Genomic DNA, 21,405 nt, shown 5'->3' on the forward strand with positions numbered 1-21,405 from the left:
TGTAGTTCATCACTTTTTGTGTTTTACTCTCAAATGTTTTTGTTTTTAAAATGTAATTGTTGTTTTTTATCTCAGAATTTTGACTTTTTTCTCATAATTTAGACTTTTTATCTCAGAATTGTGACTTTTTTTCTCATAATTTAGACTTTTTATCTCAGAATTGTGACTTTTTTTGTCATAATTTAGACTTTTTATCTCAGAATTGTGACTTTTTTTGTCATAATTTAGACTTTTTATCTCAGAATTTTGACTTTTTTCTCATAATTTAGACTTTTTATCTCAGAATTTTGACTTTTTTTCTCATAATTTAGACTTTTTATCTCAGAATTGTGACTTTTTTTGTCATAATTTAGACTTTTTATCTCAGAATTTTGACTTTTTTCTCATAATTTAGACTTTTTATCTCAGAATTTTGACTTTTTTTGTCATAATTTAGACTTTTTTCTCATAATTTTGACTTTACGGAACATAATTTTGACCTTTTACGTCACACGGTCAGCTGGTTCTGTGGGCGACGGACACGGGCGCGTGGACGGCGAGCAAACGGTGAAAAGGACCAACGGGTCCGCGTGACCTTTACACAGCCGTCACGTCACAATCCGACCCATTACTCTGCAACAAATGAATGTAGTTCATCACTTTTTGTGTTTTACTCTCAAATGTTTGTGTTTTTAGCTGTTTTTAAAATGTAATTGTTGTTTTTTTATAACATACTTTTGACCTTTTGTGTCATAATTTTGACTTTTTACGTCACACGGTCAGCTGGTTCTGTGGGCGACGGACACGGGCGCGTGGACGGCGAGCAAACGGTGAAAAGGACCGACGGGTGTGCGTGACCTTTACACAGCCGTTAATTAAAGTATTGTCTCTGAGATTAAAGTGGTAAATGTACAGGAAACAATAAATCCCGACTGTACAACTGAAAAACTGGATATTCTGATTTTATTAAATCATCATTTTTATGAAGAGAAACTAAAAAACGGCAGAAATTTATGGCACGAAAATTAAGATAATCTCTGAGATTAATTTGGAAAATTGTCAAGAACAAACTTGAGTATTATTGGAGATTATGAAAAAGATTTAAGTGGTAAATTTATTAGAAAATATCAAAGGTTTTGATCTTGTGACAAGAAACAAAAACTGATAAAAAAATTATATTCTTTGAGATTATTAAATCCTAATTTATCAAGAAAAAAATATATTTTCTTTAAATGAAAGATTGAAATTTACAAAACAAAAACATCTGAGAAACAGAAAATTATCAGAAATGAACAATAAAAATAGTTTTGTTGTTGTTTTGTTTGTTTTATAAATGTAGAACTTTAATCTCGAGGCATATCCAAGATTTTTCCTGTAAATTTTCCATTTTAATCTCTTAAATTCTGTGTTTTTCCTCAGAAAATATTATAGTAATATTGGAGATTATGAAAGAGATTTAAGTGGTAAATTAATTAAAAAAATATGTATTTAAAAATTGGATTTTGTCACAAGTTTTTGATATTGAAAGAAACAAAAACTCACAAATGTACAATAAAAAACATGGATAATCTCTGAGATTATTAAATCATAATTTCTAAAGAAAAAACTACATTTTTTTAAAATTAAAGATTAAAATTTACAAAACAAAAACATCTGAGAGTCATAAATTTATCATTAATTTAAGAGAAAAATTGTGTTTTTTGTTTGTTTTATAACTTTTGAACTTTAATCTTAATCTTAAACAAGTTTTTTCCCGTAAATTTTCCACTTTAATCTCATAAATTCTGCATTTTTCCTCAGAATAATCCCCCTCAAACGCCCTCAGCTCTGTGTAATTATGTGTATTCTAACAACAATGACCCTAATGGGCCGCCGTAGCTTTAATCTGCGGGATGACGTAACAAAGTTCCCAGTTGCTGATGCGTCGTAGGTGGCGATGGCGCTCGTCTCAGCGGGAGCGTGATGGTCAGTGTGTGATCGTTGTAAACATTTACGACCGGAAGGGAATTTTAGCTCGAACCGGATCACGGGAACAAAGTCGGTGTGTCGAGTTCATTTGGCAACGGGATTCAAACGCGTCAGTGCATCACATTATTGTGCCAAACCTCCCGGATCCATTAAAAAAGAAAGGTTTTCATTAAAAACACCCTATTCTACAGGTCACATGCACGTCTATACACATAAAATCTCATATAGTTCATCGTACCATTTACAAGGTGGGTGAAAAAAGAGGATAGATACAGGAAATAAGGGTATTAAAGGACACAACAGCGGCGAGAAAGGTGGTCGGTTTAGGCGGGCGTGCTCCCCAGAGTGACCTTTGTTGCTGTTACCACGACGCAGTGTGCTTAGCGGGGCCTGGTGACGCCTCACTGCGTGTTTAAAAAGGGACCTGCATGCCTCTCACTCGATCCTATGTGAAAGAAGGCACTTACAGGAGAGGAGTGGTACGGGCCCCGCGTGAGAACAACCCCCGGAGATCTCCGTAGAACATTAGGGCGCACTCACACTGTCCCTCCGCACCGGGTCAGAACAGGTTCTACGGGTGAAGCCTAGTGTGTTTGAGCAGTGTGAGTGCAACCGCTCCGCACATAACTGCGGCCAGCTGGCCGTCCACGGCCCGTTTGGGAGAGGTGGGCTTTAGTAAAGCACGGTTGCACATGTACGAGATCGAGCACGAGGCCTACGGCGGTTCTGAGGTGTGATGCGGAGGTGGAGTGTTTACTGCAGATTTGGCCGATGAAAAGATTTAAAAACAGTCGACAAGACTAAATCTCAGAGGGGTGGTGACGTATAAGCAAGACGCATTTGTGCTGAGGCTCAGATCATTGAAAGTAATGTGAGTAGGTAAGGGCCACTCCCACTGTGCCTCCGTACTGTGCCCAAGCACGTTCCACGGCTAAAGTCTGGTTCCTTTGACCAGTGTGAGTGCAACCGTACCACGTCTAGGAGCGGCACGCTTGCCGTCCACGGCCCGTTTGGGAGAGGTGGGCTTTAGTAAAGCACGTTTACGTTCTCATGTCATTTTATGTGCGCGAACATTTAACAACAACAACAATGGCGGTGAAAGGTTCACGTTGGTGTGATGCGGAGGTGGAGTGTTTACTGCAGATTTGGTCGATGAAAAGATTCAAAAACAGTCGACAAGACGCACAAAAACTCTGAGGTCTACGGAAAGATTTGGAAACAAAGAGACGCATCGCCATGACGTCATCAATGCGTGTGACGTGTTACGGCGTGATGACGTATAGGCAGCAAGAAGCATTCTCCGAGGCCCAGGTAGTGTGAGTACAAACGGGCCTGGAGGGGGGGACAAGGACCCTAAAGCACGGGGCACGGTGTGGAGGGACAGTGTGAGGGCGCCCTTAATCAGGTGAGTCTTCAAGTAAAGTGGTGTTCAGACTCGGTCGGGGGTCGTCTACGCAGGAGCCCGGAGAACTGTGGGGGGGGGGGGGGGGGGGGGCTTTGGGTGCCTTGTGTTTATTTCATACATTCATATGCATGCAAACGTTCTTAAACCAAACCCTTCAGATGTCGGGGATCTATTTACACAACAGAAGGAAGTCTCTGTCGACCAAACAACAACAACAACAACGAGGGAGAAAAGGCAGAAAAGTCCAAATTTTGGCAATAAATCGACGACAGAGAGGATGAGATAAAAAGACGTCGCTCGGCGTTTCAAATCATCACTGTTACGAAATAAGTGAACACATGAACACATCACGGGGGGAAGAGGAAGTCAAGGACGTCCCTGAAGGAGCGCAATGCAAGTCGCACGACGGGACTTTAGAGATTGCAGTTCACAGGGGCTCAAGAAGGAAATGCGGTGCCCTACGTGTTCACGCTTTGGGACGCCGTTTCCTTTAAAGAGAGCTTATTCTAGTTACAGTGTAGGGCAGAGGGGAGGAGTCAAGGGAACACGTCTTCTGCCGTCTTCAGTCCAGGGAGGGGAATCGAAATCACCTGAACGCCGATCGATCCCGTAAAAAACGTCAAAGACTTGGCGAGTATCAATCATTAGTAAGTGCTCTATTCTTATACTTTGCTCTATAAAATGGCTATTTCCACAGTCAGTGTATGCAATGGCTCAGACGATGGTTCAGTGATGCGAGAGGTGACAGAGTTCGCGATTAACCGGACACGTTTGGGGCAACGACAGAGCATCTCAGTGAGACTGACGGACAGTGAGACTACGAGAGTGATCAGAGAGTGCAAAAGCCCCTCACCAGAGACACAGAGGTCAAACGAAAACCTGTGAATGGACCGGTGAAGCAAGGTTGTGCTTATTGTGATCTCGCTCTCTTGGTGAAAACGCCGCTCTACCTCCGTGTTCGTTGTGGAAAGATTCGCCTTCTTTGTTAAAAGTGTTCGGTAAGTTCAACCAGCTCACTTCCTGGGGTGGAAGACCATGAGAGGCCTGTCTTCGATCTTCTGCCAGGGGCTCTTCTTGTTCTCGTCTTTGTCGTCGGGGTCGTCCTCGGGACTGGTCATGGAGTCGCGGCGGTTCTCGCTGTTGCTGCTGCGGCTGCTGTTCACGCGACTGCGTCCTCTCCTGGGGATGGTGGAGCCTCGGGAGGACGGCCCTTCGTCGAGAAGAGGGGTGAGGGAGTTCTCCTCGGGGGAGACCGGGCGTCCCTCGCTGCTGCTGGGCTCGCTGTGGTCGGGGTACGCAAGCTTGGAGTAACACTTCCCACCACTGCTGCTGACGCCGTGGCCCTTCCGTCCTCCCGTCCCCCAGCGCTCGTCTTTTCCCTTCCGGTTGATTGCTGACTTGCGTTCTTGGGACTCCAGAGGGGGTTCAAGGTTGACATCTCGGCCGACGCTGCTGGGACCACTTAAGAATCCACCACCGGCGCCGCCACTGAGGTCGTTTCCAGCATCTATGTAGGAGTGGCGCACATGAGCGTTATTGCGTCCATCCAGGGAGATGAACCAGGCCCTTGGGTGCTGTTTGACACCCAGCTCCAGCAGCTTCTTCTCAGTCAGAGCCTGAAGTTCCCCGTTCATCTGAGCCATGGTGGAGTCGTTGAAGAGCACCGGGATGGTCACAGCTCCGCCGGAGGAGTCGGATGCCCAGCTCGGATCCTCAGAGTCATCGCCTTGGGATCCACCTTGCTGCTGCTGTTGGCCTTGTTTCTGGGAGTGGTGGTGATGGTGCTGCTGGCCTCCTCCTCCCGCACCATCTTTGTCTTGGTCTTTCTGGTCTTTGCCATCTTTAGAGAACTCGGAGGGCAGGCGCATGTAGTGTGCTGGGATGACCAGGGTTGGCACCATGCTCCGGTACATGTTCTCCTTCATCTGGTCGATGGAGCTGCAGAAGATGATCTGACCCGGTTGGGTGTTGAGGGACGTCGGTCTGGCGAGGCTGTCTGCAGCTGCTGCTGAATAATCAGGGGGTTTGTCCGACTGGCTTGGCACGTACCCTTGGAAGCGAGGCGGGGACGGGGGATCGGAGGAGTACCCTCGATTGTCGTTGGCGTTGTGGTGTCGGTGATATTCAGACTCCTTGCCCTCCATGGGGCTGTAGCTCCGGTTGTAGTCTTCATGCAGCAAAGGGTTGTCCAGGTTGTTGGTCTCTGTGGCCCGTGTAACTTTCATGGGGAAGCTTTCGCCACGTTGGGGACCTGAAGCGTTTTTTCCCTTTGCGTGACGCAGCATGTGAGCTGGAACGTGCTTGGTTAAGTCCTCCCTTGAACTCTGGTAGTCTCGAGACGGGGACATGTCAGATTTGTCATTAGAGGTGCCAGACTCAACGTGGCCCCCACAGATCAGATTGAGGCGTGAAGTGGATGTACCCTGGTCTCTCTTTGCACCATTTAGATTGGGCGTGTGGGGTTTCCCTTGTTGGCGACGAGGTTTTAAACACTTCCTCCTAAAACGTAAAGAGACACTGAAGGTCAGAAATGAAAGAAACATATTCTATATAACTGGGGTTTACAAGAAAAGTCTAATCTATCATCACCACCAATGTCAGCGCTGCAATTCTGTCATTTTTGCTATAAATAGAAACCTAAATCTGAGACCTGCGCCTACGCTCCCCACACCTGCAGTAGTAGAGCAGCACACAGAGCAGGATGAGCACCAGCAGGGCCAGCGAGCCCAGGATGGAGAGCAGGAACAGGGTGTGGTAGGTGGTGATGTCCCTCAGGCCTGGATGAGACAGACCCAATCCTGCAAGACAATTCATGTCAGGAAGACGTCTAAGAATCACTCATTGGGTTATGCTGCATTCAATAACTGGAAAGATGAGGTTCAGACTAGGAAAATTCATGTGAACGCCCTCGCAAGTCAGAACAACCACTGGTACACGACTTGTTGCATATCCATTTCTTGCTCACATCAGGTTGTAGCCATTGCTGTCCACGTAAAGTAGAGTGAGCTGGATACGTTTTAAAGGTTATTTATAGGCATTAACCCTGACAGCTAGTCAGGTAAGGGCATATTTTGGTGGTTTTAAGGAGTATTCTGGTGGACAAACCCTGATATAAAGCGTCAGACTGGTAAGAGTTACTAGAAACAGCTATCAACGTCTTGTTGTTGTCGCTAAAACACAATATATCTTTTTTGTAGTCTCCATGTTGTTCCACATTACGACTTAAAGCTCATGAACGCACCAAAGTGGGAAGAACGACTTCCCATCTCTGGAAATGGGACCATTGTCCTTTACTCAGTGAGTGCTACAGTCCAACATATCTTAAAATGAGTTGGCAGTGCCGCAGCTGCTGCTCCCTCGCCTCAAAGTCAACGGGTTTCTGGTGAGATGTCTGAAATACACACATCAAATAAGCCACCGAGACAGTATTTAGACTGCCCCGATGGCTTAGAAATCCAGGAGAGTTGCTAACAGCCGGACGTGGCTAACAGTGATTAGCTCGGGGCAGCACGGTGAAGGCATTCAAAGGTCTTTTTTAACCACTAATACTGCTGAAAATAACAGCAAACCTCTGCAGCAGCATGAGAAGAGTCCCTACACACAAAACAAAGCACCAATGGGCTCCTTCCTTTGGGATTGACTTTGGTAATCCACTGTAATGGACTTTACTATGAGAGGAGCTGGTACAGGGGCCAGTAGGTAAGTCTTTAAAACACTCTTTTAATAAACTCTGGCTTCACTAACTACGTTGTTGCTGCTTTGTTGTGTGTGTATGGACTCTTCTCATGCTGCTGCAGAGGTTTGCTGTTATTTTCAGCAGCATTAGTGGTTAAAAAAGACCTTTGAATGCCTTCACCGTGCTGCCCCGAGCTAATCACTGTTAGCCACGTCCGGCTGTTAGCGACTTCCCTGGATTTCTCTGTTAATAGTTCATACACCAAAAAAACTGTCTCGATGAGTGTAAGCGCTGAAAAAGCCCACAGGATGATTTTACGCCTGAATTACACTTTAATAGAAATCAGGGGTCTTTCAGGACGAACAGCAGCGGTGCATTGAGATGAGGTCCGGTACCTGAAGACGAAGGGAAGGCAGCTAACCAGTACCCCATCTGAGGAACCACAACGTTCCACACAAACTGTTGTCCGTCCTTTTTGATGTACCCCGTCCCGTTCCTGATCCACAGTCCTGCAGAAATGGAAGTTATCATCACTGTTATTAAAGATGCTGCTCACAGTTTAAACAGAGGGATGCATTCACAACAACATCTAACAAAGATCCGTCTTTACGTGCTTTTCTTACCCGTCTTAGGCTGATACAGCCAGGCGGGCACACTCGTGGCCATCCTGTTGCGGGTGTCAGACGGCAGCGGCACCGAGACGTGGATCGGATCAGACACCTGGATCTCACGGCCATCTTTGTCAAAGAGCTTCACGCTGACCACGGCCAACCCCGTCAAGTCCGTCCAGCCTGTTTCTGCACCTGAAGGAGAAGAGGTCACTCCTCTCACAGATCTGTCAGCTGTTGCACTCTTACGAGCTGATGATTCAGGATGTTTGGAGCTGACACTTCACTCTGTTGTTCACTTTTTTACTTTATATTAAACACTCAATATTGGACTCTACGGTGAGCAGTGAATGAGGGCGCACTCACACTGTGCGTCCGTCCCGTGCCCCGTGCTTTAGGGTCCTTGTCCCCCCCTCCAGGCCCGTTTGTACTCACACTACCTGGGCCTCGGAGAATGCTTCTTGCTGCCTATACGTCATCACGCCGTAACACGTCACACGCATTGATGACGTCATGGCGATGCGTGGCTTTGTTTCCAAATCTTTCCGTAGACCTCAGAGTTTTTGTGCGTCTTGTCGACTGTTTTTGAATCTTTTCATCGACCAAATCTGCAGTAAACACTCCACCTCCGCATCACACCAACGTGAACCTTTCACCGCCATTGTTTGAAATGTCCGCGCATGGCCCCTCCTTCTTTTTTCTATGTCCGAACAGGCGCACAGGAAATGACCTCAGAGCCGCCGTAGGCCTCGCGCTCGTACACGTGCGCACGCTCATGCTCGTACACGTGCAAACGTGCTTTACTAAAGCCCACCTCTCTCAGACGGGCTGTGGACGGCCAGCTGTTCGCAGTTATGCGCGGAGCGGTTGCTCTCACACTGGTCAAACGCACTAGGCTTTAGCTGAAAAACCTGTTTTGGCGCGGTGGGGAAGGACAGTGTGAGTGCGCCCTAAATCACTGTAGTGACTGTAATCGTCAAAAAGAAGTCTTGCTATTGAGGTAAAAATCCGGCTAAATTTGGTTAAAAAAAAATCAGGATTTTGAGACGTTAAATAAAATGTTTTCATCTAAATATGGTGCAGTAGGTAGAACAACGAGCCAGGACAAACAGCCCCAGTGAAGCACTCACAGTAGATTGTTGTCGTTAACCCACCTGAGCTGTTGGTCTCTTGGCCCAGGAGAAAAGGGAAACCACCGATTTCATACTGAGTCCTGGCCGTGGTCAGCGCCGCAGACAGCGCCGTGTAGTTGGATTCGGACGGCAGCTGAAGGGACTTCCTCTGGAGCTGCACCAGCGGCTGGTTACGAGCTCCTGCAGAGAAACGATCAGTCTTTAAATCCTACAACATCACTTAAAAGGTGTTTTTACACAAACGATGTGAGGTAGATGTGACCGTACACTTAAAGCTGCATTCTCTCTAATGTCCAGCAGGAGGAGACTCCACTTAAAGCTGCATTCTCTCTAATGTCCAGCAGGAGGAGACTCCACTTAAAGCTGCATTCTCTCTAATGTCCAGCAGGAGGAGACTCCACTTAAAGCTGCATTCTCTCTAATGTCCAGCAGGAGGAGACTCCACTTAAAGCTGCATTCTCTCTAATGTCCAGCAGGAGGAGACTCCACTTAAAGCTGCATTCTCTCTAATGTCCAGCAGGAGGAGACTCCACTTAAAGCTGCATTCTCTCTAATGTCCAGCAGGAAGAGACTCCACTTAAAGCTGCATTCTCTCTAATGTCCAGCAGGGGGAGACTCCACTTAAAGCTGCATTCTCTCTAATGTCCAGCAGGGGGAGACTCCACTTAAAGCTGCATTCTCTCTAATGTCCAGCAGGAGGAGACTCCACTTAAAGCTGCATTCTCTCTAATGTCCAGCAGGAAGAGACTCCACTTAAAGCTGCATTCTCTCTAATGTCCAGCAGGGGGAGACTCCACTTAAAGCTGCATTCTCTCTAATGTCCAGCAGGGGGAGACTCCACTTAAAGCTGCATTCTCTCTAATGTCCAGCAGGAGGAGACTCCACTTAAAGCTGCATTCTCTCTAATGTCCAGCAGGGGGAGACTCCACTTAAAGCTGCATTCTCTCTAATGTCCAGCAGGAGGAGACTCCACTTAAAGCTGCATTCTCTCTAATGTCCAGCAGGAGGAGACTCCACTTAAAGCTGCATTCTCTCTAATGTCCAGCAGGAGGAGACTCCACTTAAAGCTGCAGGGGATTATTTAGGGCGGGGCTACACGACCACCTGTCAATCAGAGTAGAAACAAACGCCAAACTCACAGCCTCAAAACAACAGTCCACAAACCAGCGGGCGACGTCACGGTGGCTACGCCCGTCATTCGTTACCGTCTCTGGATGTGACTGAGCTGTATTTGTGAAAACTGCAGCAGCTGTTGCTATGGCGACAGCTGCAGCCAATAACACAGGGTCATCTAAGTGTGGAGAGGGGAGGGGAGGGGCGTGAATCTGTCTTCACTCTCTGCTGGAGACGGACTAATTTGAGATGTGATGACAGAATTACTGTTGACGGGTCGAACTCACCCCCCCCCCCCCCCCCCCCGAGAACCCGAAATAGCCCTTCTGTTACCCAACAGCTCTGTTTTGTAAAATTGTCCGCTGTGATATATAATTTTAAGAAAATTGCAGCGCTCCAACTCCGCGGAGTACGATAATAATCCCACATCAATTGAAGGTATGGCCGGATAAGTGAGCATGCACCACTCTCCATCAAATACAGAGAACAGTGTTGTTGTCGTTACCTGGTGACCCCGACAGCACCTGCAGGATGTCATCGTACAGGATCAGAGTCCCCGGCCGCTGCACCAGCAGGTACAGGCTCACTGACGCGTACACTGAAGGGGAGAGAGGCGCGCACGGTAAAGGTACAACAGCAGGTTTTAGGTGCAACAACGCTGAGACGGCGTTTCTGCACCAGGTGAAGACTTTAGTTTCAACAGTAAAGGTAAAGAACTAAGGAGTATGGAGTCACATCAGTGCCAAAGACAAATAATAAATCTGTAAAAGAATAAGATAATAAATGTGCTAATGTAAAGAGGGATACATAAAAGAATGAATCAATGTGCAAATAATAAATAATAATAATAATAGTAATAAAGACAGAAAGCAAAAGCAATGTGGAAAAGTAAATAATAATTTAGATGCAATATGTGAATAAAAATAAATAAATATACATTTTTAAAAATATAGAAATAAAAATATATACAGGAATAAACAAACAAATACATGTGAAAATAAATGCTTATAATCCTTCTTATATTTTTCATTTCTCTTTATATCCCCATGTTTATTTATTTTATTTATTTTTTGCAGATTTATTTTTATAGCAAAACGTGAAGATGGAAAGGAGGAAAAAAGATGAATATATATTTACATATTTATATATTTTTAAAAAACAATCTGATTAAGTCTGTAGTTCCCCCGTCTGTGATTTAAATGCAATATATAAAAAAATATAAATTTCTTGAAATATATAAATTAAAATATATACTGGAATAATAATAATAATCATTGTTATATATCCTTTATATTTTGTGTTTATATTTCTACATTTACTTATTCGTTAATCTCTCTTTATATTTCCAGATTTTTTATTTACATATTTCTTCTTTTAATTATTCCTCTTTATATCGCCATGTTTATTTATTTTATTTATTTTGTAGATTTATTTTTTATGGCACTTTTATGGTGGAAAAAATGAAAAAGGAAGGGAGGAAAAAAGATAAATATATATTCACATATTTATATATTTTAAAAAATAATCTGTATTTTCTGTAATTCCCCATCTGTGATTTAAATGCAGTATATATAAAAAAAAAGGTCTTTAAATATATAAATAAACATATATACAGGAATAAACGAACAAATACATGTGGAAATAAATGCTTATAATCATTCTTATTTTTTTCTTTTATATTTGTCTTTATATTTCCATTTATTTATATTTCCACATTTTTTATTTACATATTTATTTTATCTTATTTATCCCTCCTTATATTGCCATATTTATTAATTAATTAATTTTTTTAATTTATTTATGCCACTCCTCTGGTAGAAAAAAATGAAAAGCCAAAGGAGGAAAGAAGAGATATATATTTACATATTTATTTATATTTTTAAAAAAAATTATATATATTTATTTTATATTTTGTCCTTATAATTCCATATTTATATATTCTTTTTATTTCTCTTTATATTTCCAGATTTTTTTATTTACATATTTCTTGTTTTATTTATTTTCTTATTTTTATAAATCTTATCTGATTTTTCTTATTTTATTTATATCACCATATTTATTAAAAAAATTTCTTTTTTTACAGATTTATTTATATATATATTTATATTTATTTCTATGTATATTAAAATAAGAGTGTGGTGCCTCACAGGGGATGCGGCTGGAGTGCCAGGGCACAGAGTTGGTGACGTAGTCGTGTTTGGAGGCTGTGATGATGACGTAAGTCCCCGTGCGGTACAGGAAGCTGACTCTCAGGACGCCGTCGCTGCCGGCCCTGCTGGACGCCAAGATGCTCTGGTTGCCGTGGACCTCCACCTGAGCGCCGGCCAGCGGCGACAGGTCGCTGTTGTCGAACACCTGGACTTTTATTTGCACCTCTGGAAGAACAGGAAACACAGAACATGAACGCCGAGTGGAGCCGTAACGATTAGTGATGAACTCATCATGTCGACTGGAAATGAGATAGGAAACAGTGACGGCCCGCTGCTGTTCTACGGTCTGCTCTGTGTGTCCCTGACTTCCTGTCTGCAGGTGTCTCAGTGGGCGGGGCTTAAGACTAGGAGCACCTGACCAGTCTCCAGGAAGCTTTAAGGGCGCCCTCCCACTGTGCCTCCGTCCCGTGCCCCGTGCTTTAGGGTCCTTGTCCCCCCCTCCAGGCCCGTTTGTACTCACACTACCTGGGCCTCGGAGAATGCTTCTTGCTGCCTATACGTCATCACGCCGTAACACGTCACACGCATTGATGACGTCACGGCGATGCGTCGCTTTGTTTCCAGATCTTTCCGTAGACGTCAGAACCGCCGCAAGGAGTATGAATCTTTACGCTGAGGGGTTTGAAGTGAGAAGGACTTCCTGTTGTTTTCAGAGCACCTGTCCCTTTCACCTCACTCAGCGTCTCGTGACCCTGTGGTGCCGACTCATCGTTCGCAGCAGCGGCGGATTAACAGGAGGATGATGATGTTTGCAGTCATCACAGACACAAATCCATGGCGTGGCTGTTCCTGCGCTTCATCCTCCCGTGTTTTCAGCCTCAGAACACTTTGCTTCTCATCTCGCCTCTTGGACAGCGCGGATGTGGGTCACACTCGGTGGGGGGGGGACTCGTTTCCATGGCTACACACCGACTCTCCAAAAAAGCTGGCTTGTTGTTGACGGCTTCCTCTCTCGGATCAGCTGTCGCCCTCTAAACCCTCCGTGCACTCAGTCTCAGCTCAACAGCTCATAGACGACATGTATATGCGTGTGTGTGTGTGTGTGTGTGCGTGTGTGTGTGTCCATATCCATTGTGTGTGTGTAAATGCTGCCATCCATTACCGTGATCGGGTCAATAAAAGCTCCCTTGTGTGTGTGTGTGTGTGTGTGTGTGTGTGGAGAGGATTTCCTCAATCTGGGCCTCGGAGCGGCTCCAGTGACAGAAACACTGAGTCACAGTGTCACATCGAGAGGCCGGGGATTTTCACCCCCTCACAGAAAGTGCTGGAATATAAACTCAGCTGAGGTTTAGTGGCGTGTAAAAACGTCTCTGGGGCCAGAAGAATCCTCAGAACGTTAATCCACACTGTGCTTTTTCAACGTTAGAAGGAAAACAGCATGTTTTTGGAGAGTTGTGTTCTTTTCTTTGAAGTGTAAAGCAAAGAATCTGTGTGTGTGTGTGTGTGTGTGTGTGTGTGTGTGTGTGTGTGTGTGTGTGTGTGTGTGTGTGTGTGTGTGTGTGTGTGTGTGTGTGTGTGTGTGTCCTCCTGGGGCCTCGATGAAGTACAGGGGTGAATTTGGACGGACTGTGATGCGAAAGCAACAAACTTTACGCTTTGGACTGTGACTTTAGGGAACGATGAGTCGGCACCAGAGGGTCACGAGACGCTGAGTGAGGTGAGAGGGACAGGTGCTCTGAAAACAACAGGAAGTCCTTCGTACTTCAAAACCCTCACCTAGAGGACACTTTAACACACGTTTGGGCTCCTAGAGGACACTTAAGCACACGTTTGGGCACCTAGAGGGCACTTAAGCACACGTTTTGGCTCCTAGAGGGCACTTTAGCACACGTTTTGGCTCCTAGAGGGCACTTAAGCACACGTTTTGGCTCCTAGAGGACACTTTAACACAGGTTTGGGCTCCTAGAGGACACTTTAGCACACGTTTGGGCTCCAAGAGGGCACTTAAGCACACGTTTGGGCACCTAGAGGGCACTTAAGCACACGTTTGGGCACCTAGAGGGCACTTTAGCACACGTTTTGGCTCCTAGAGGACACTTCCAGTACACATTTGGGCTCCTAGAGGACACTTCCAGTACATCTCCTCTCTGGAGCTGCAACAATTCGTGATTCGTTGTGGAGCAATTATTGTCTTAAAAACTACCTCTTTGCGGCAGCAGAGTGAGGTGAGGTGAGAGGGACAGGTGCTCTGAAAACAACAGGAAGTCCTTCTCACTTCAAAACCCTCAGCGTAAAAACTCAGGCTCCTTTGTGAGAGTCATAACTCAGTCAAATGTAAACACAGGGACATGATGCACGTGTTCTTAAACTCAGTGTGACTCACACTTTCCAATGATATCAGTATCTGCTGTATCCATCCTGAGTAAAAGTCCATAAATCTGCAGGAAGTCACAGAAGGAAAGGAGGTGTAAAAAAAAAAAGCCGGTGTCTCAAACTGATCCAGTAAAGTGTCCTTGCTGTGGCTGCAGGTTTTTATTCCAGCCAAGCAAGAACTTGTTCTGACTGTCCATCGCGTATCTCGAGAACTGTTGGTCCAACCCAGTTCACACTCTGCAGGAGTATAACCGAGGACCAAAGGGAGTGTACTGTCGAGTACGAAGTCCACGCGATGAGCTATTCTCTAGGACCCAAAACGCGTGCTAAAGTGCCCTCTAGGTGCCAAAACGTGTGCTAAAGTGGCCTCTAGAGCCCAAACCTGTGCTAAAGTGTCCTCTAGGAGCCAAAACCTGTGCTAAAGTGTCCTCTAGGTGCCCAAACGTGTGCTAAAGTGTCCTCTAGAGCCCAAACCTGTGCTAAAGTGTCCTCTAGGAGCCAAAACCTGTGCTAAAGTGTCCTCTAGGACCCAAAACACGAGCTAAAGTGCCCTCTAGGAGCCAAAACGTTTGCTAAATCGTCCTCTAGGAGCCCAAACGTGTGCTAATGTGTCCTCTAGGAGCCCAAACCTGTGCTAAAGTGTCCTCTAGGAGCCCAAAGATGAGCTAAAGTGCGCTGTTTCAAATCCCCTCTGAGGTATTAATTAATTAACGATGTTATCAGTGGAGCTGCAGCTGGAGAGAAAAATCTATTCCACTTTAATCCAAATTAAGCTGCAACAAAGAGCAGAAAGACTCGGTCACCTGCAGACGTCTGGCACTTAAAACGATGTTTAAGTAGAAGTGCAGACGTACGAGCAGTGAATGAAGCATCTAAAGTCAAAGTACTCAAATCATTGCATGTTTTATATTATCAGATTATTAACGTGGAAACAGACTGTGGGTGCTGTAGCCTGGTTAGGAACTTTATACAAAGGTTGTAGTTTGATATTTAACAAATCCTCATATTGTAAAAGCTGAACTCATGTTTTGTTTATTAAATATTCATCTGTGAAGTAACGCAGCTGTCAGATGCATAAACATCCTTTCAGAAACACACGTGACGAGTGGTTAAAGAATGTTTTTCTACATTTCATTAATTATACTTATTTGTTTCGAGCCTGTTTAGGTTTAATTCTGTGATTTTTTTTACATACTTTCCATTACTTACCTTTTAAATTAGCTATTATTATTATTATTATTCATATTAAATTAGTCAAATATATTTATTATTTGTATTTATTGTTATTATTTTATTATTATGTATTTTTTCTTTGTGTTTTTTGGATGTGTTGTAAAGCTACCTTTAAAAAATATAATAACGTAATGTAAATAAGTAAAAATACAGCAATAATCATGAAGAATGGTGAATAACTGTCTGTCACATGTTTATATTTATAGTAATATTTATTATTTCTAATTTTGTGTTTAAGAATAATGTAAATGTTGCAGTAAATTTGAAATAATTCATCATCTGTTGGAGTTTTCATCTATAAAGCATTACATTACATGAGTGTATTTCATGTTGTGTATGAATGCACAGTAACCACAGCTGTCACACACACTGAGAGTGATTTAAAAAGTCAAATATTTCCATTTAAAAAGTAATAAAAGTAAAAGTAAAGGTTCTTAGTCCCAGTCCAGCTGAGTGTGTCTGTGTCCGTCCATGCAGCTCCAAAGAGCTCCAAGCGTGAATAATGCAATAATTACATAATGCCCTCCAAACATAAACACTCTTTGTTTTTACTGCTGCTGCTGCATCCTTTCATGCACGTGCACGCCGGGCTTTTGTTGCAGGTCTGCTGTTTTAGTGGCTGACACACATTTCCACGCAGTTTCTCTGTCACCGTGCAGAAAATAACACGCAGGCCCGTGCTCCAGCGCGCTCCACTCCGGGCCTCTAACAGCACATTTCTGCACAGCACTGAGCCCGGACACCGGGGTGGCCCTGTGTGTCACATCCCCTCAGTGACATTAATGAATCTACACCATCAAAAGACACATTATCAGGCGGACACGCGTCCAAAAACACCCTCTGTCCTGCTGCGTAATATCAGAGCGCGGCGCTGCGAAAACCGACGCTTTGTCGACAAAAGCCATAAAAATGCAACCACTCCCATCTCCTCATTGTGCTGCATCCCCCCGCACGGCGAGCTTACCGGATGCCCCCTGATCTGGAAGAGACTTGGCCGCGCAGATCGACACGAAGAGGAGCAAACGAGAGATGGAGCTGGCCGGCATCCTCGCACACTACATGTCTAGTCCCAGCTCGGCGGCCGTGTGTCCATACTGGTTCCCCCAGCAGCAGCAGCAGACACGGAGCTCGGGCTGCGGACGGTGCTGAGATGCTGCCTGGCTGCTGTCTGTGTGTGTGGGCTCAGCCTTGTTTTTATTGTCTGAGCTGCAGAGAGAAGAAGAAGTGCGCAACGCTTCCCTCTGCCGACCTCAGGAGGAACTGCTGCTCTGACTCTGCACGGCTCTGTCCCTGCTCTTTATTTAATGGTGTCAGGGTGCACGGGGACAGTGACAGCTGAAAAACGTGTGATAGTGTCCTCTAGGAGCCCAAACATGTTCTAAAGTGGCCTCTAAGAACCCAAACGTGTGCTAAAGTGCCCTGTAGGATCCCAAACGTGTGCTAAAGTGCACTCTAGGAGCCAAAACATGTTCTAAAGTGCACTCTAGGAGCCAAAACATGTGCTAAAGTACCCTCTAGAAGCCCAAACGTGTGCTAAAGTGCCCTCTAGGAGCCTAAACATGTGCTTAAGTGTCCTCTAGGAGCCAAAACGTGTGTTAAAGCGTCCTCTAGGAGCCCAAACACGTGCTAAAGTGCCCTCTAGGAGCCAAAGCGTGTGCTAAAGTGTCCTCTAGGAGCCCAAACCTGTGCTAAAATGCCCTCTAGAAGCCCAAACGTGTGCTAAAGTGCCCTCTAGGAGCCTAAACATGTGCTAAAGTGTCCTCTAGAAGTCCAAACATGTGCTAAAGTGCCCTCTAGGAGCCAAAATGTGTGCTAAAATGCCCTCTAGAAGCCTAAACGTGTGCTAAAGGGCCCTCTAGAAGCCTAAACGTGTGCTAAAGGGCCCTCTAGGAACCAAAACACACAACTTATGACCGAGGCTCTCGTGTTATTGCAGTTGAAAACTTCATTATTCTTCTATTATTTATTATAAGTGCCAAAACCTCCCGTTAACCCAACCTGCAGATCTAATCCACAGCATAGAACTGACGACACGTGTGTGAGTCTGTAATCTATAATTATGTTGATCACACGTTTTGTTTGTGACATCACAGCCGTTGAATAAATGCAGTGCAGTAAAATGTAGAATATTTCCCTCTGAGATGTTTAAAACAGCCTAAAATGCAAATATGACTTCAGTGTTTTAGTTACGCTGCTGCTGCTGATCGCTCCCTGACGTATTCTGTGAACTCTAAACGCGTTGAACACATGTTTCCTCTGTGTTTGTTCAGACGGAGTGACGGTTCTGACAGCGTGAAGCAGCGATCCGAGCCGTCCGCCGTCTGTTTCTCACATCCCAGGAGGACAGAGGAGCTCTGGACGAGTCCTTCCAGGCTCCGCTCCACAGCAGCTGGTTCTCACATCCATCGTCTCCGGTATTGAATTAAAAAGTCACATTGGCAGTGCTGTGTTTGATCCCTGGCAGCACGCAGAGGTGTTTCCAGATTGATCTTTAAGACAATAAAGCTCAGTGATATTTCATATTCATCACAGAAACCCACCGACCCTCCTGCATGAGACACATCATTTATCAAAAACAAGGTGAAAACATCATCTGGTTACACTTTAAAGCCACTTATTCAGCATTTATCATCATAGAAACACTTGATAATTGTGTTTAATACATTATATATTTATATAATTAGACGTATTTACAGCTACACATGCTTTTTACAACAACGTCTTGTAAATTTAAACAAAACTTAAAGTCTGCAGCCGTGCTATAGCAGCTCTGTGATGCTTTGAGCTGAATGCTAACATGCTACATGCTACATGCTGCTGACACAGTCGACAGTGGGCTGTGTGGAGTCTCCCCCTGCTGGACATTAGAGAGAACGCAGCTTTAAGTGGAGTCTCCTCCTGCTGGACATTAGAGAGAATGCAGCTTTAAGTGGAGTCTCCTCCTGCTGGACATTAGAGAGAATGCAGCTTTAAGTGGAGTCTCCTCCTGCTGGACATTAGAGAGAATGCAGCTTTAAGTGGAGTCTCCTCCTGCTGGACATTAGAGAGAATGCAGCTTTAAGTGGAGTCTCCTCCTGCTGGACATTAGAGAGAATGCAGCTTTAAGTGGAGTCTCCTCCTGCTGGACATTAGAGAGAATGCAGCTTTAAGTGGAGTCTCCTCCTGCTGGACATTAGAGAGAATGCAGCTTTAAGTGGAGTCTCCTCCTGCTGGACATTAGAGAGAATGCAGCTTTAAGTGGAGTCTCCTCCTGCTGGACATTAGAGAGAACGCAGCTTTAAGTGGAGTCTCCCCCTGCTGGACATTAGAGAGAATGCAGCTTTAAGTGGAGTCTCCTCCTGCTGGACATTAGAGAGAATGCAGCTCTCTGTAAATCAGCATCATGTGTCTGCTTTTAAACGCTCTGGGTAATAAAACAAAGCTTCTTTGTGGCGTCCATGTTGTTTCCACTTTAAAGTTACATCTCATAAGACGGGAACATCGGAGCAGTGAAGGCACCGCCGGCCTGGGTGGAGGTCTGGGTGGAGGTCTGGGTGGGGGTCTGCGCTCCGCGGGTGCCTTCAGCACAGCAGCCATCTGCTTTGGATGAATATTGGTAACATGGCAGTTTGTCAGCAGAGTAGAAACTTTCCATACTTGACATTTAACCTTTGTTCGTTCTCTTCTAAAACATGATTGCCTTCTTTAATAGACGGCAATCATCTCCTATTAAAGACGACGGTTGCCATCACAGGAACAATGCCAACCAACGGCCTTTGTTTCTGCCCTTCGTTGCTCAACATGAGTTTTCTATAACGTCATCGTGTATTTTTAAAAAGGAATAATTATGTGAGGGGACTTTGAGGAGAACAATGGTTTATTGTCAGAGGAGGCAGCTTCCACCCTCCCTGCTGAGTCAAGGTTGCCTCCTTATCTGAGTGCTGAGGAACGTCACCGCTCCATGTCCCTGATTCCTTTGTCCTCTGGGTCGGTTCGATTCCAGCAAACTGGACTTTAAAGTGGAAACAACATGGACGCCACAAAGAAGCTTTGTTTTATTACTCAGAGCGTTTAAAAGCAGACACATGATGCTGATTTACAGAGAGCTGCATTCTCTCTAATGTCCAGCAGGAGGAGACTCCACTTAAAGCTGCATTCTCTCTAATGTCCAGCAGGAGGAGACTCCACTTAAAGCTGCATTCTCTCTAATGTCCAGCAGGAGGAGACTCCACTTAAAGCTGCATTCTCTCTAATGTCCAGCAGGAGGAGACTCCACTTAAAGCTGCATTCTCTCTAATGTCCAGCAGGAGGAGACTCCACTTAAAGCTGCATTCTCTCTAATGTCCAGCAGGAGGAGACTCCACTTAAAGCTGCATTCTCTCTAATGTCCAGCAGGAGGAGACTCCACTTAAAGCTGCATTCTCTCTAATGTCCAGCAGGAGGAGACTCCACTTAAAGCTGCGTTCTCTCTAATGTCCAGCAGGAGGAGACTCCACTTAAAGCTGCATTCTCTCTAATGTCCAGCAGGAGGAGACTCCACTTAAAGCTGCATTCTCTCTAATGTCCAGCAGGAGGAGACTCCACTTAAAGCTGCATTCTCTCTAATGTCCAGCAGGAGGAGACTCCACTTAAAGCTGCATTCTCTCTAATGTCCAGCAGGAGGAGACTCCACTTAAAGCTGCATTCTCTCTAATGTCCAGCAGGAGGAGACTCCACTTAAAGCTGCATTCTCTCTAATGTCCAGCAGGAGGAGACTCCACTTAAAGCTGCATTCTCTCTAATGTCCAGCAGGAGGAGACTCCACTTAAAGCTGCATTCTCTCTAATGTCCAGCAGGAGGAGACTCCACTTAAAGCTGCATTCTCTCTAATGTCCAGCAGGAGGAGACTCCACTTAAAGCTGCATTCTCTCTAATGTCCAGCAGGAGGAGACTCCACTTAAAGCTGCATTCTCTCTAATGTCCAGCAGGAGGAGACTCCACTTAAAGCTGCATTCTCTCTAATGTCCAGCAGGAGGAGACTCCACTTAAAGCTGCATTCTCTCTAATGTCCAGCAGGAGGAGACTCCACTTAAAGCTGCATTCTCTCTAATGTCCAGCAGGAGGAGACTCCACTTAAAGCTGCATTCTCTCTAATGCAGCCATAGAGGTTCATCAGTAACCAGTTGACAGCAGAGCTCGTTTAAGGCAGTTATAACATGATTACGTCGCATCATAACAAGCCTCAGAGGGTTTTAATGAACACGCACGTTTAGGAGTTCAGTGAACACAACTGTGTCCTTTCAGGGCGTGCGTGGAGAGAGCGAGAGCGCCAGTCTGAGGACAGATGTTTGACGGCCTTCAGCACATGAATCATGAGGCCGAGTGCACGAGATCAACTACGGGCAGAGCATGAGAACATGAAATGAACCGTGTCGGGACGTGCACCAGACTCCGGGGGAAGAATGTGAGATATAACGGCACAGGATGGATTTACAACACACGAAATATCCAATAAAATATTCACATTAAAGGCACATTTCACCACATCTTTCCTATAAATGTCACATACCTATTACTGCCTGTAGTGTCTGGCCTTAAAGGGAAATTCATTCTCGTGTAACAACTATTAACGGAGAAATCCGATCGAATCGCTAACAGCCAGACGTGGCTAACAGTGATTAGCTCGGGGCAGCACGGTGAGGGCATTCAAAGGTCTTTTTTAACCACTAATGCTGCTGAAAATAACAGCAAACCTCTGCAGCAGCATGAGAAGAGTCCCTACACACACAACAAAGCAGCAATGGGCTCC

At 45.1% G+C, this 21,405-nt stretch overlaps 1 protein-coding gene across 1 annotated transcript; it reads right to left on the reverse strand.

The window, feature by feature from the left end:
* Positions 1-1,808: 1,808 nt before the first annotated feature.
* Positions 1,809-16,760, reverse strand: fam171a2b (family with sequence similarity 171 member A2b). The gene is made up of 8 exons (XM_083932374.1): positions 16,603-16,760; positions 12,030-12,257; positions 10,388-10,480; positions 8,791-8,949; positions 7,652-7,831; positions 7,424-7,537; positions 6,024-6,150; positions 1,809-5,851 (listed from the first exon to the last, which is right to left on the reverse strand). Exons 1-8 carry the CDS (start codon positions 16,682-16,684, stop codon positions 4,366-4,368), a joined length of 2,469 nt encoding a protein of 822 aa, XP_083788500.1. The 5' UTR covers positions 16,685-16,760; the 3' UTR covers positions 1,809-4,365.
* Between the last annotated feature and the right edge of the window lie 4,645 nt (positions 16,761-21,405).

This window comes from Echiichthys vipera (assembly GCF_963691815.1).
Source record: "Echiichthys vipera genome assembly, chromosome: 18".
NCBI lineage: Eukaryota > Metazoa > Chordata > Actinopteri > Perciformes > Trachinidae > Echiichthys > Echiichthys vipera.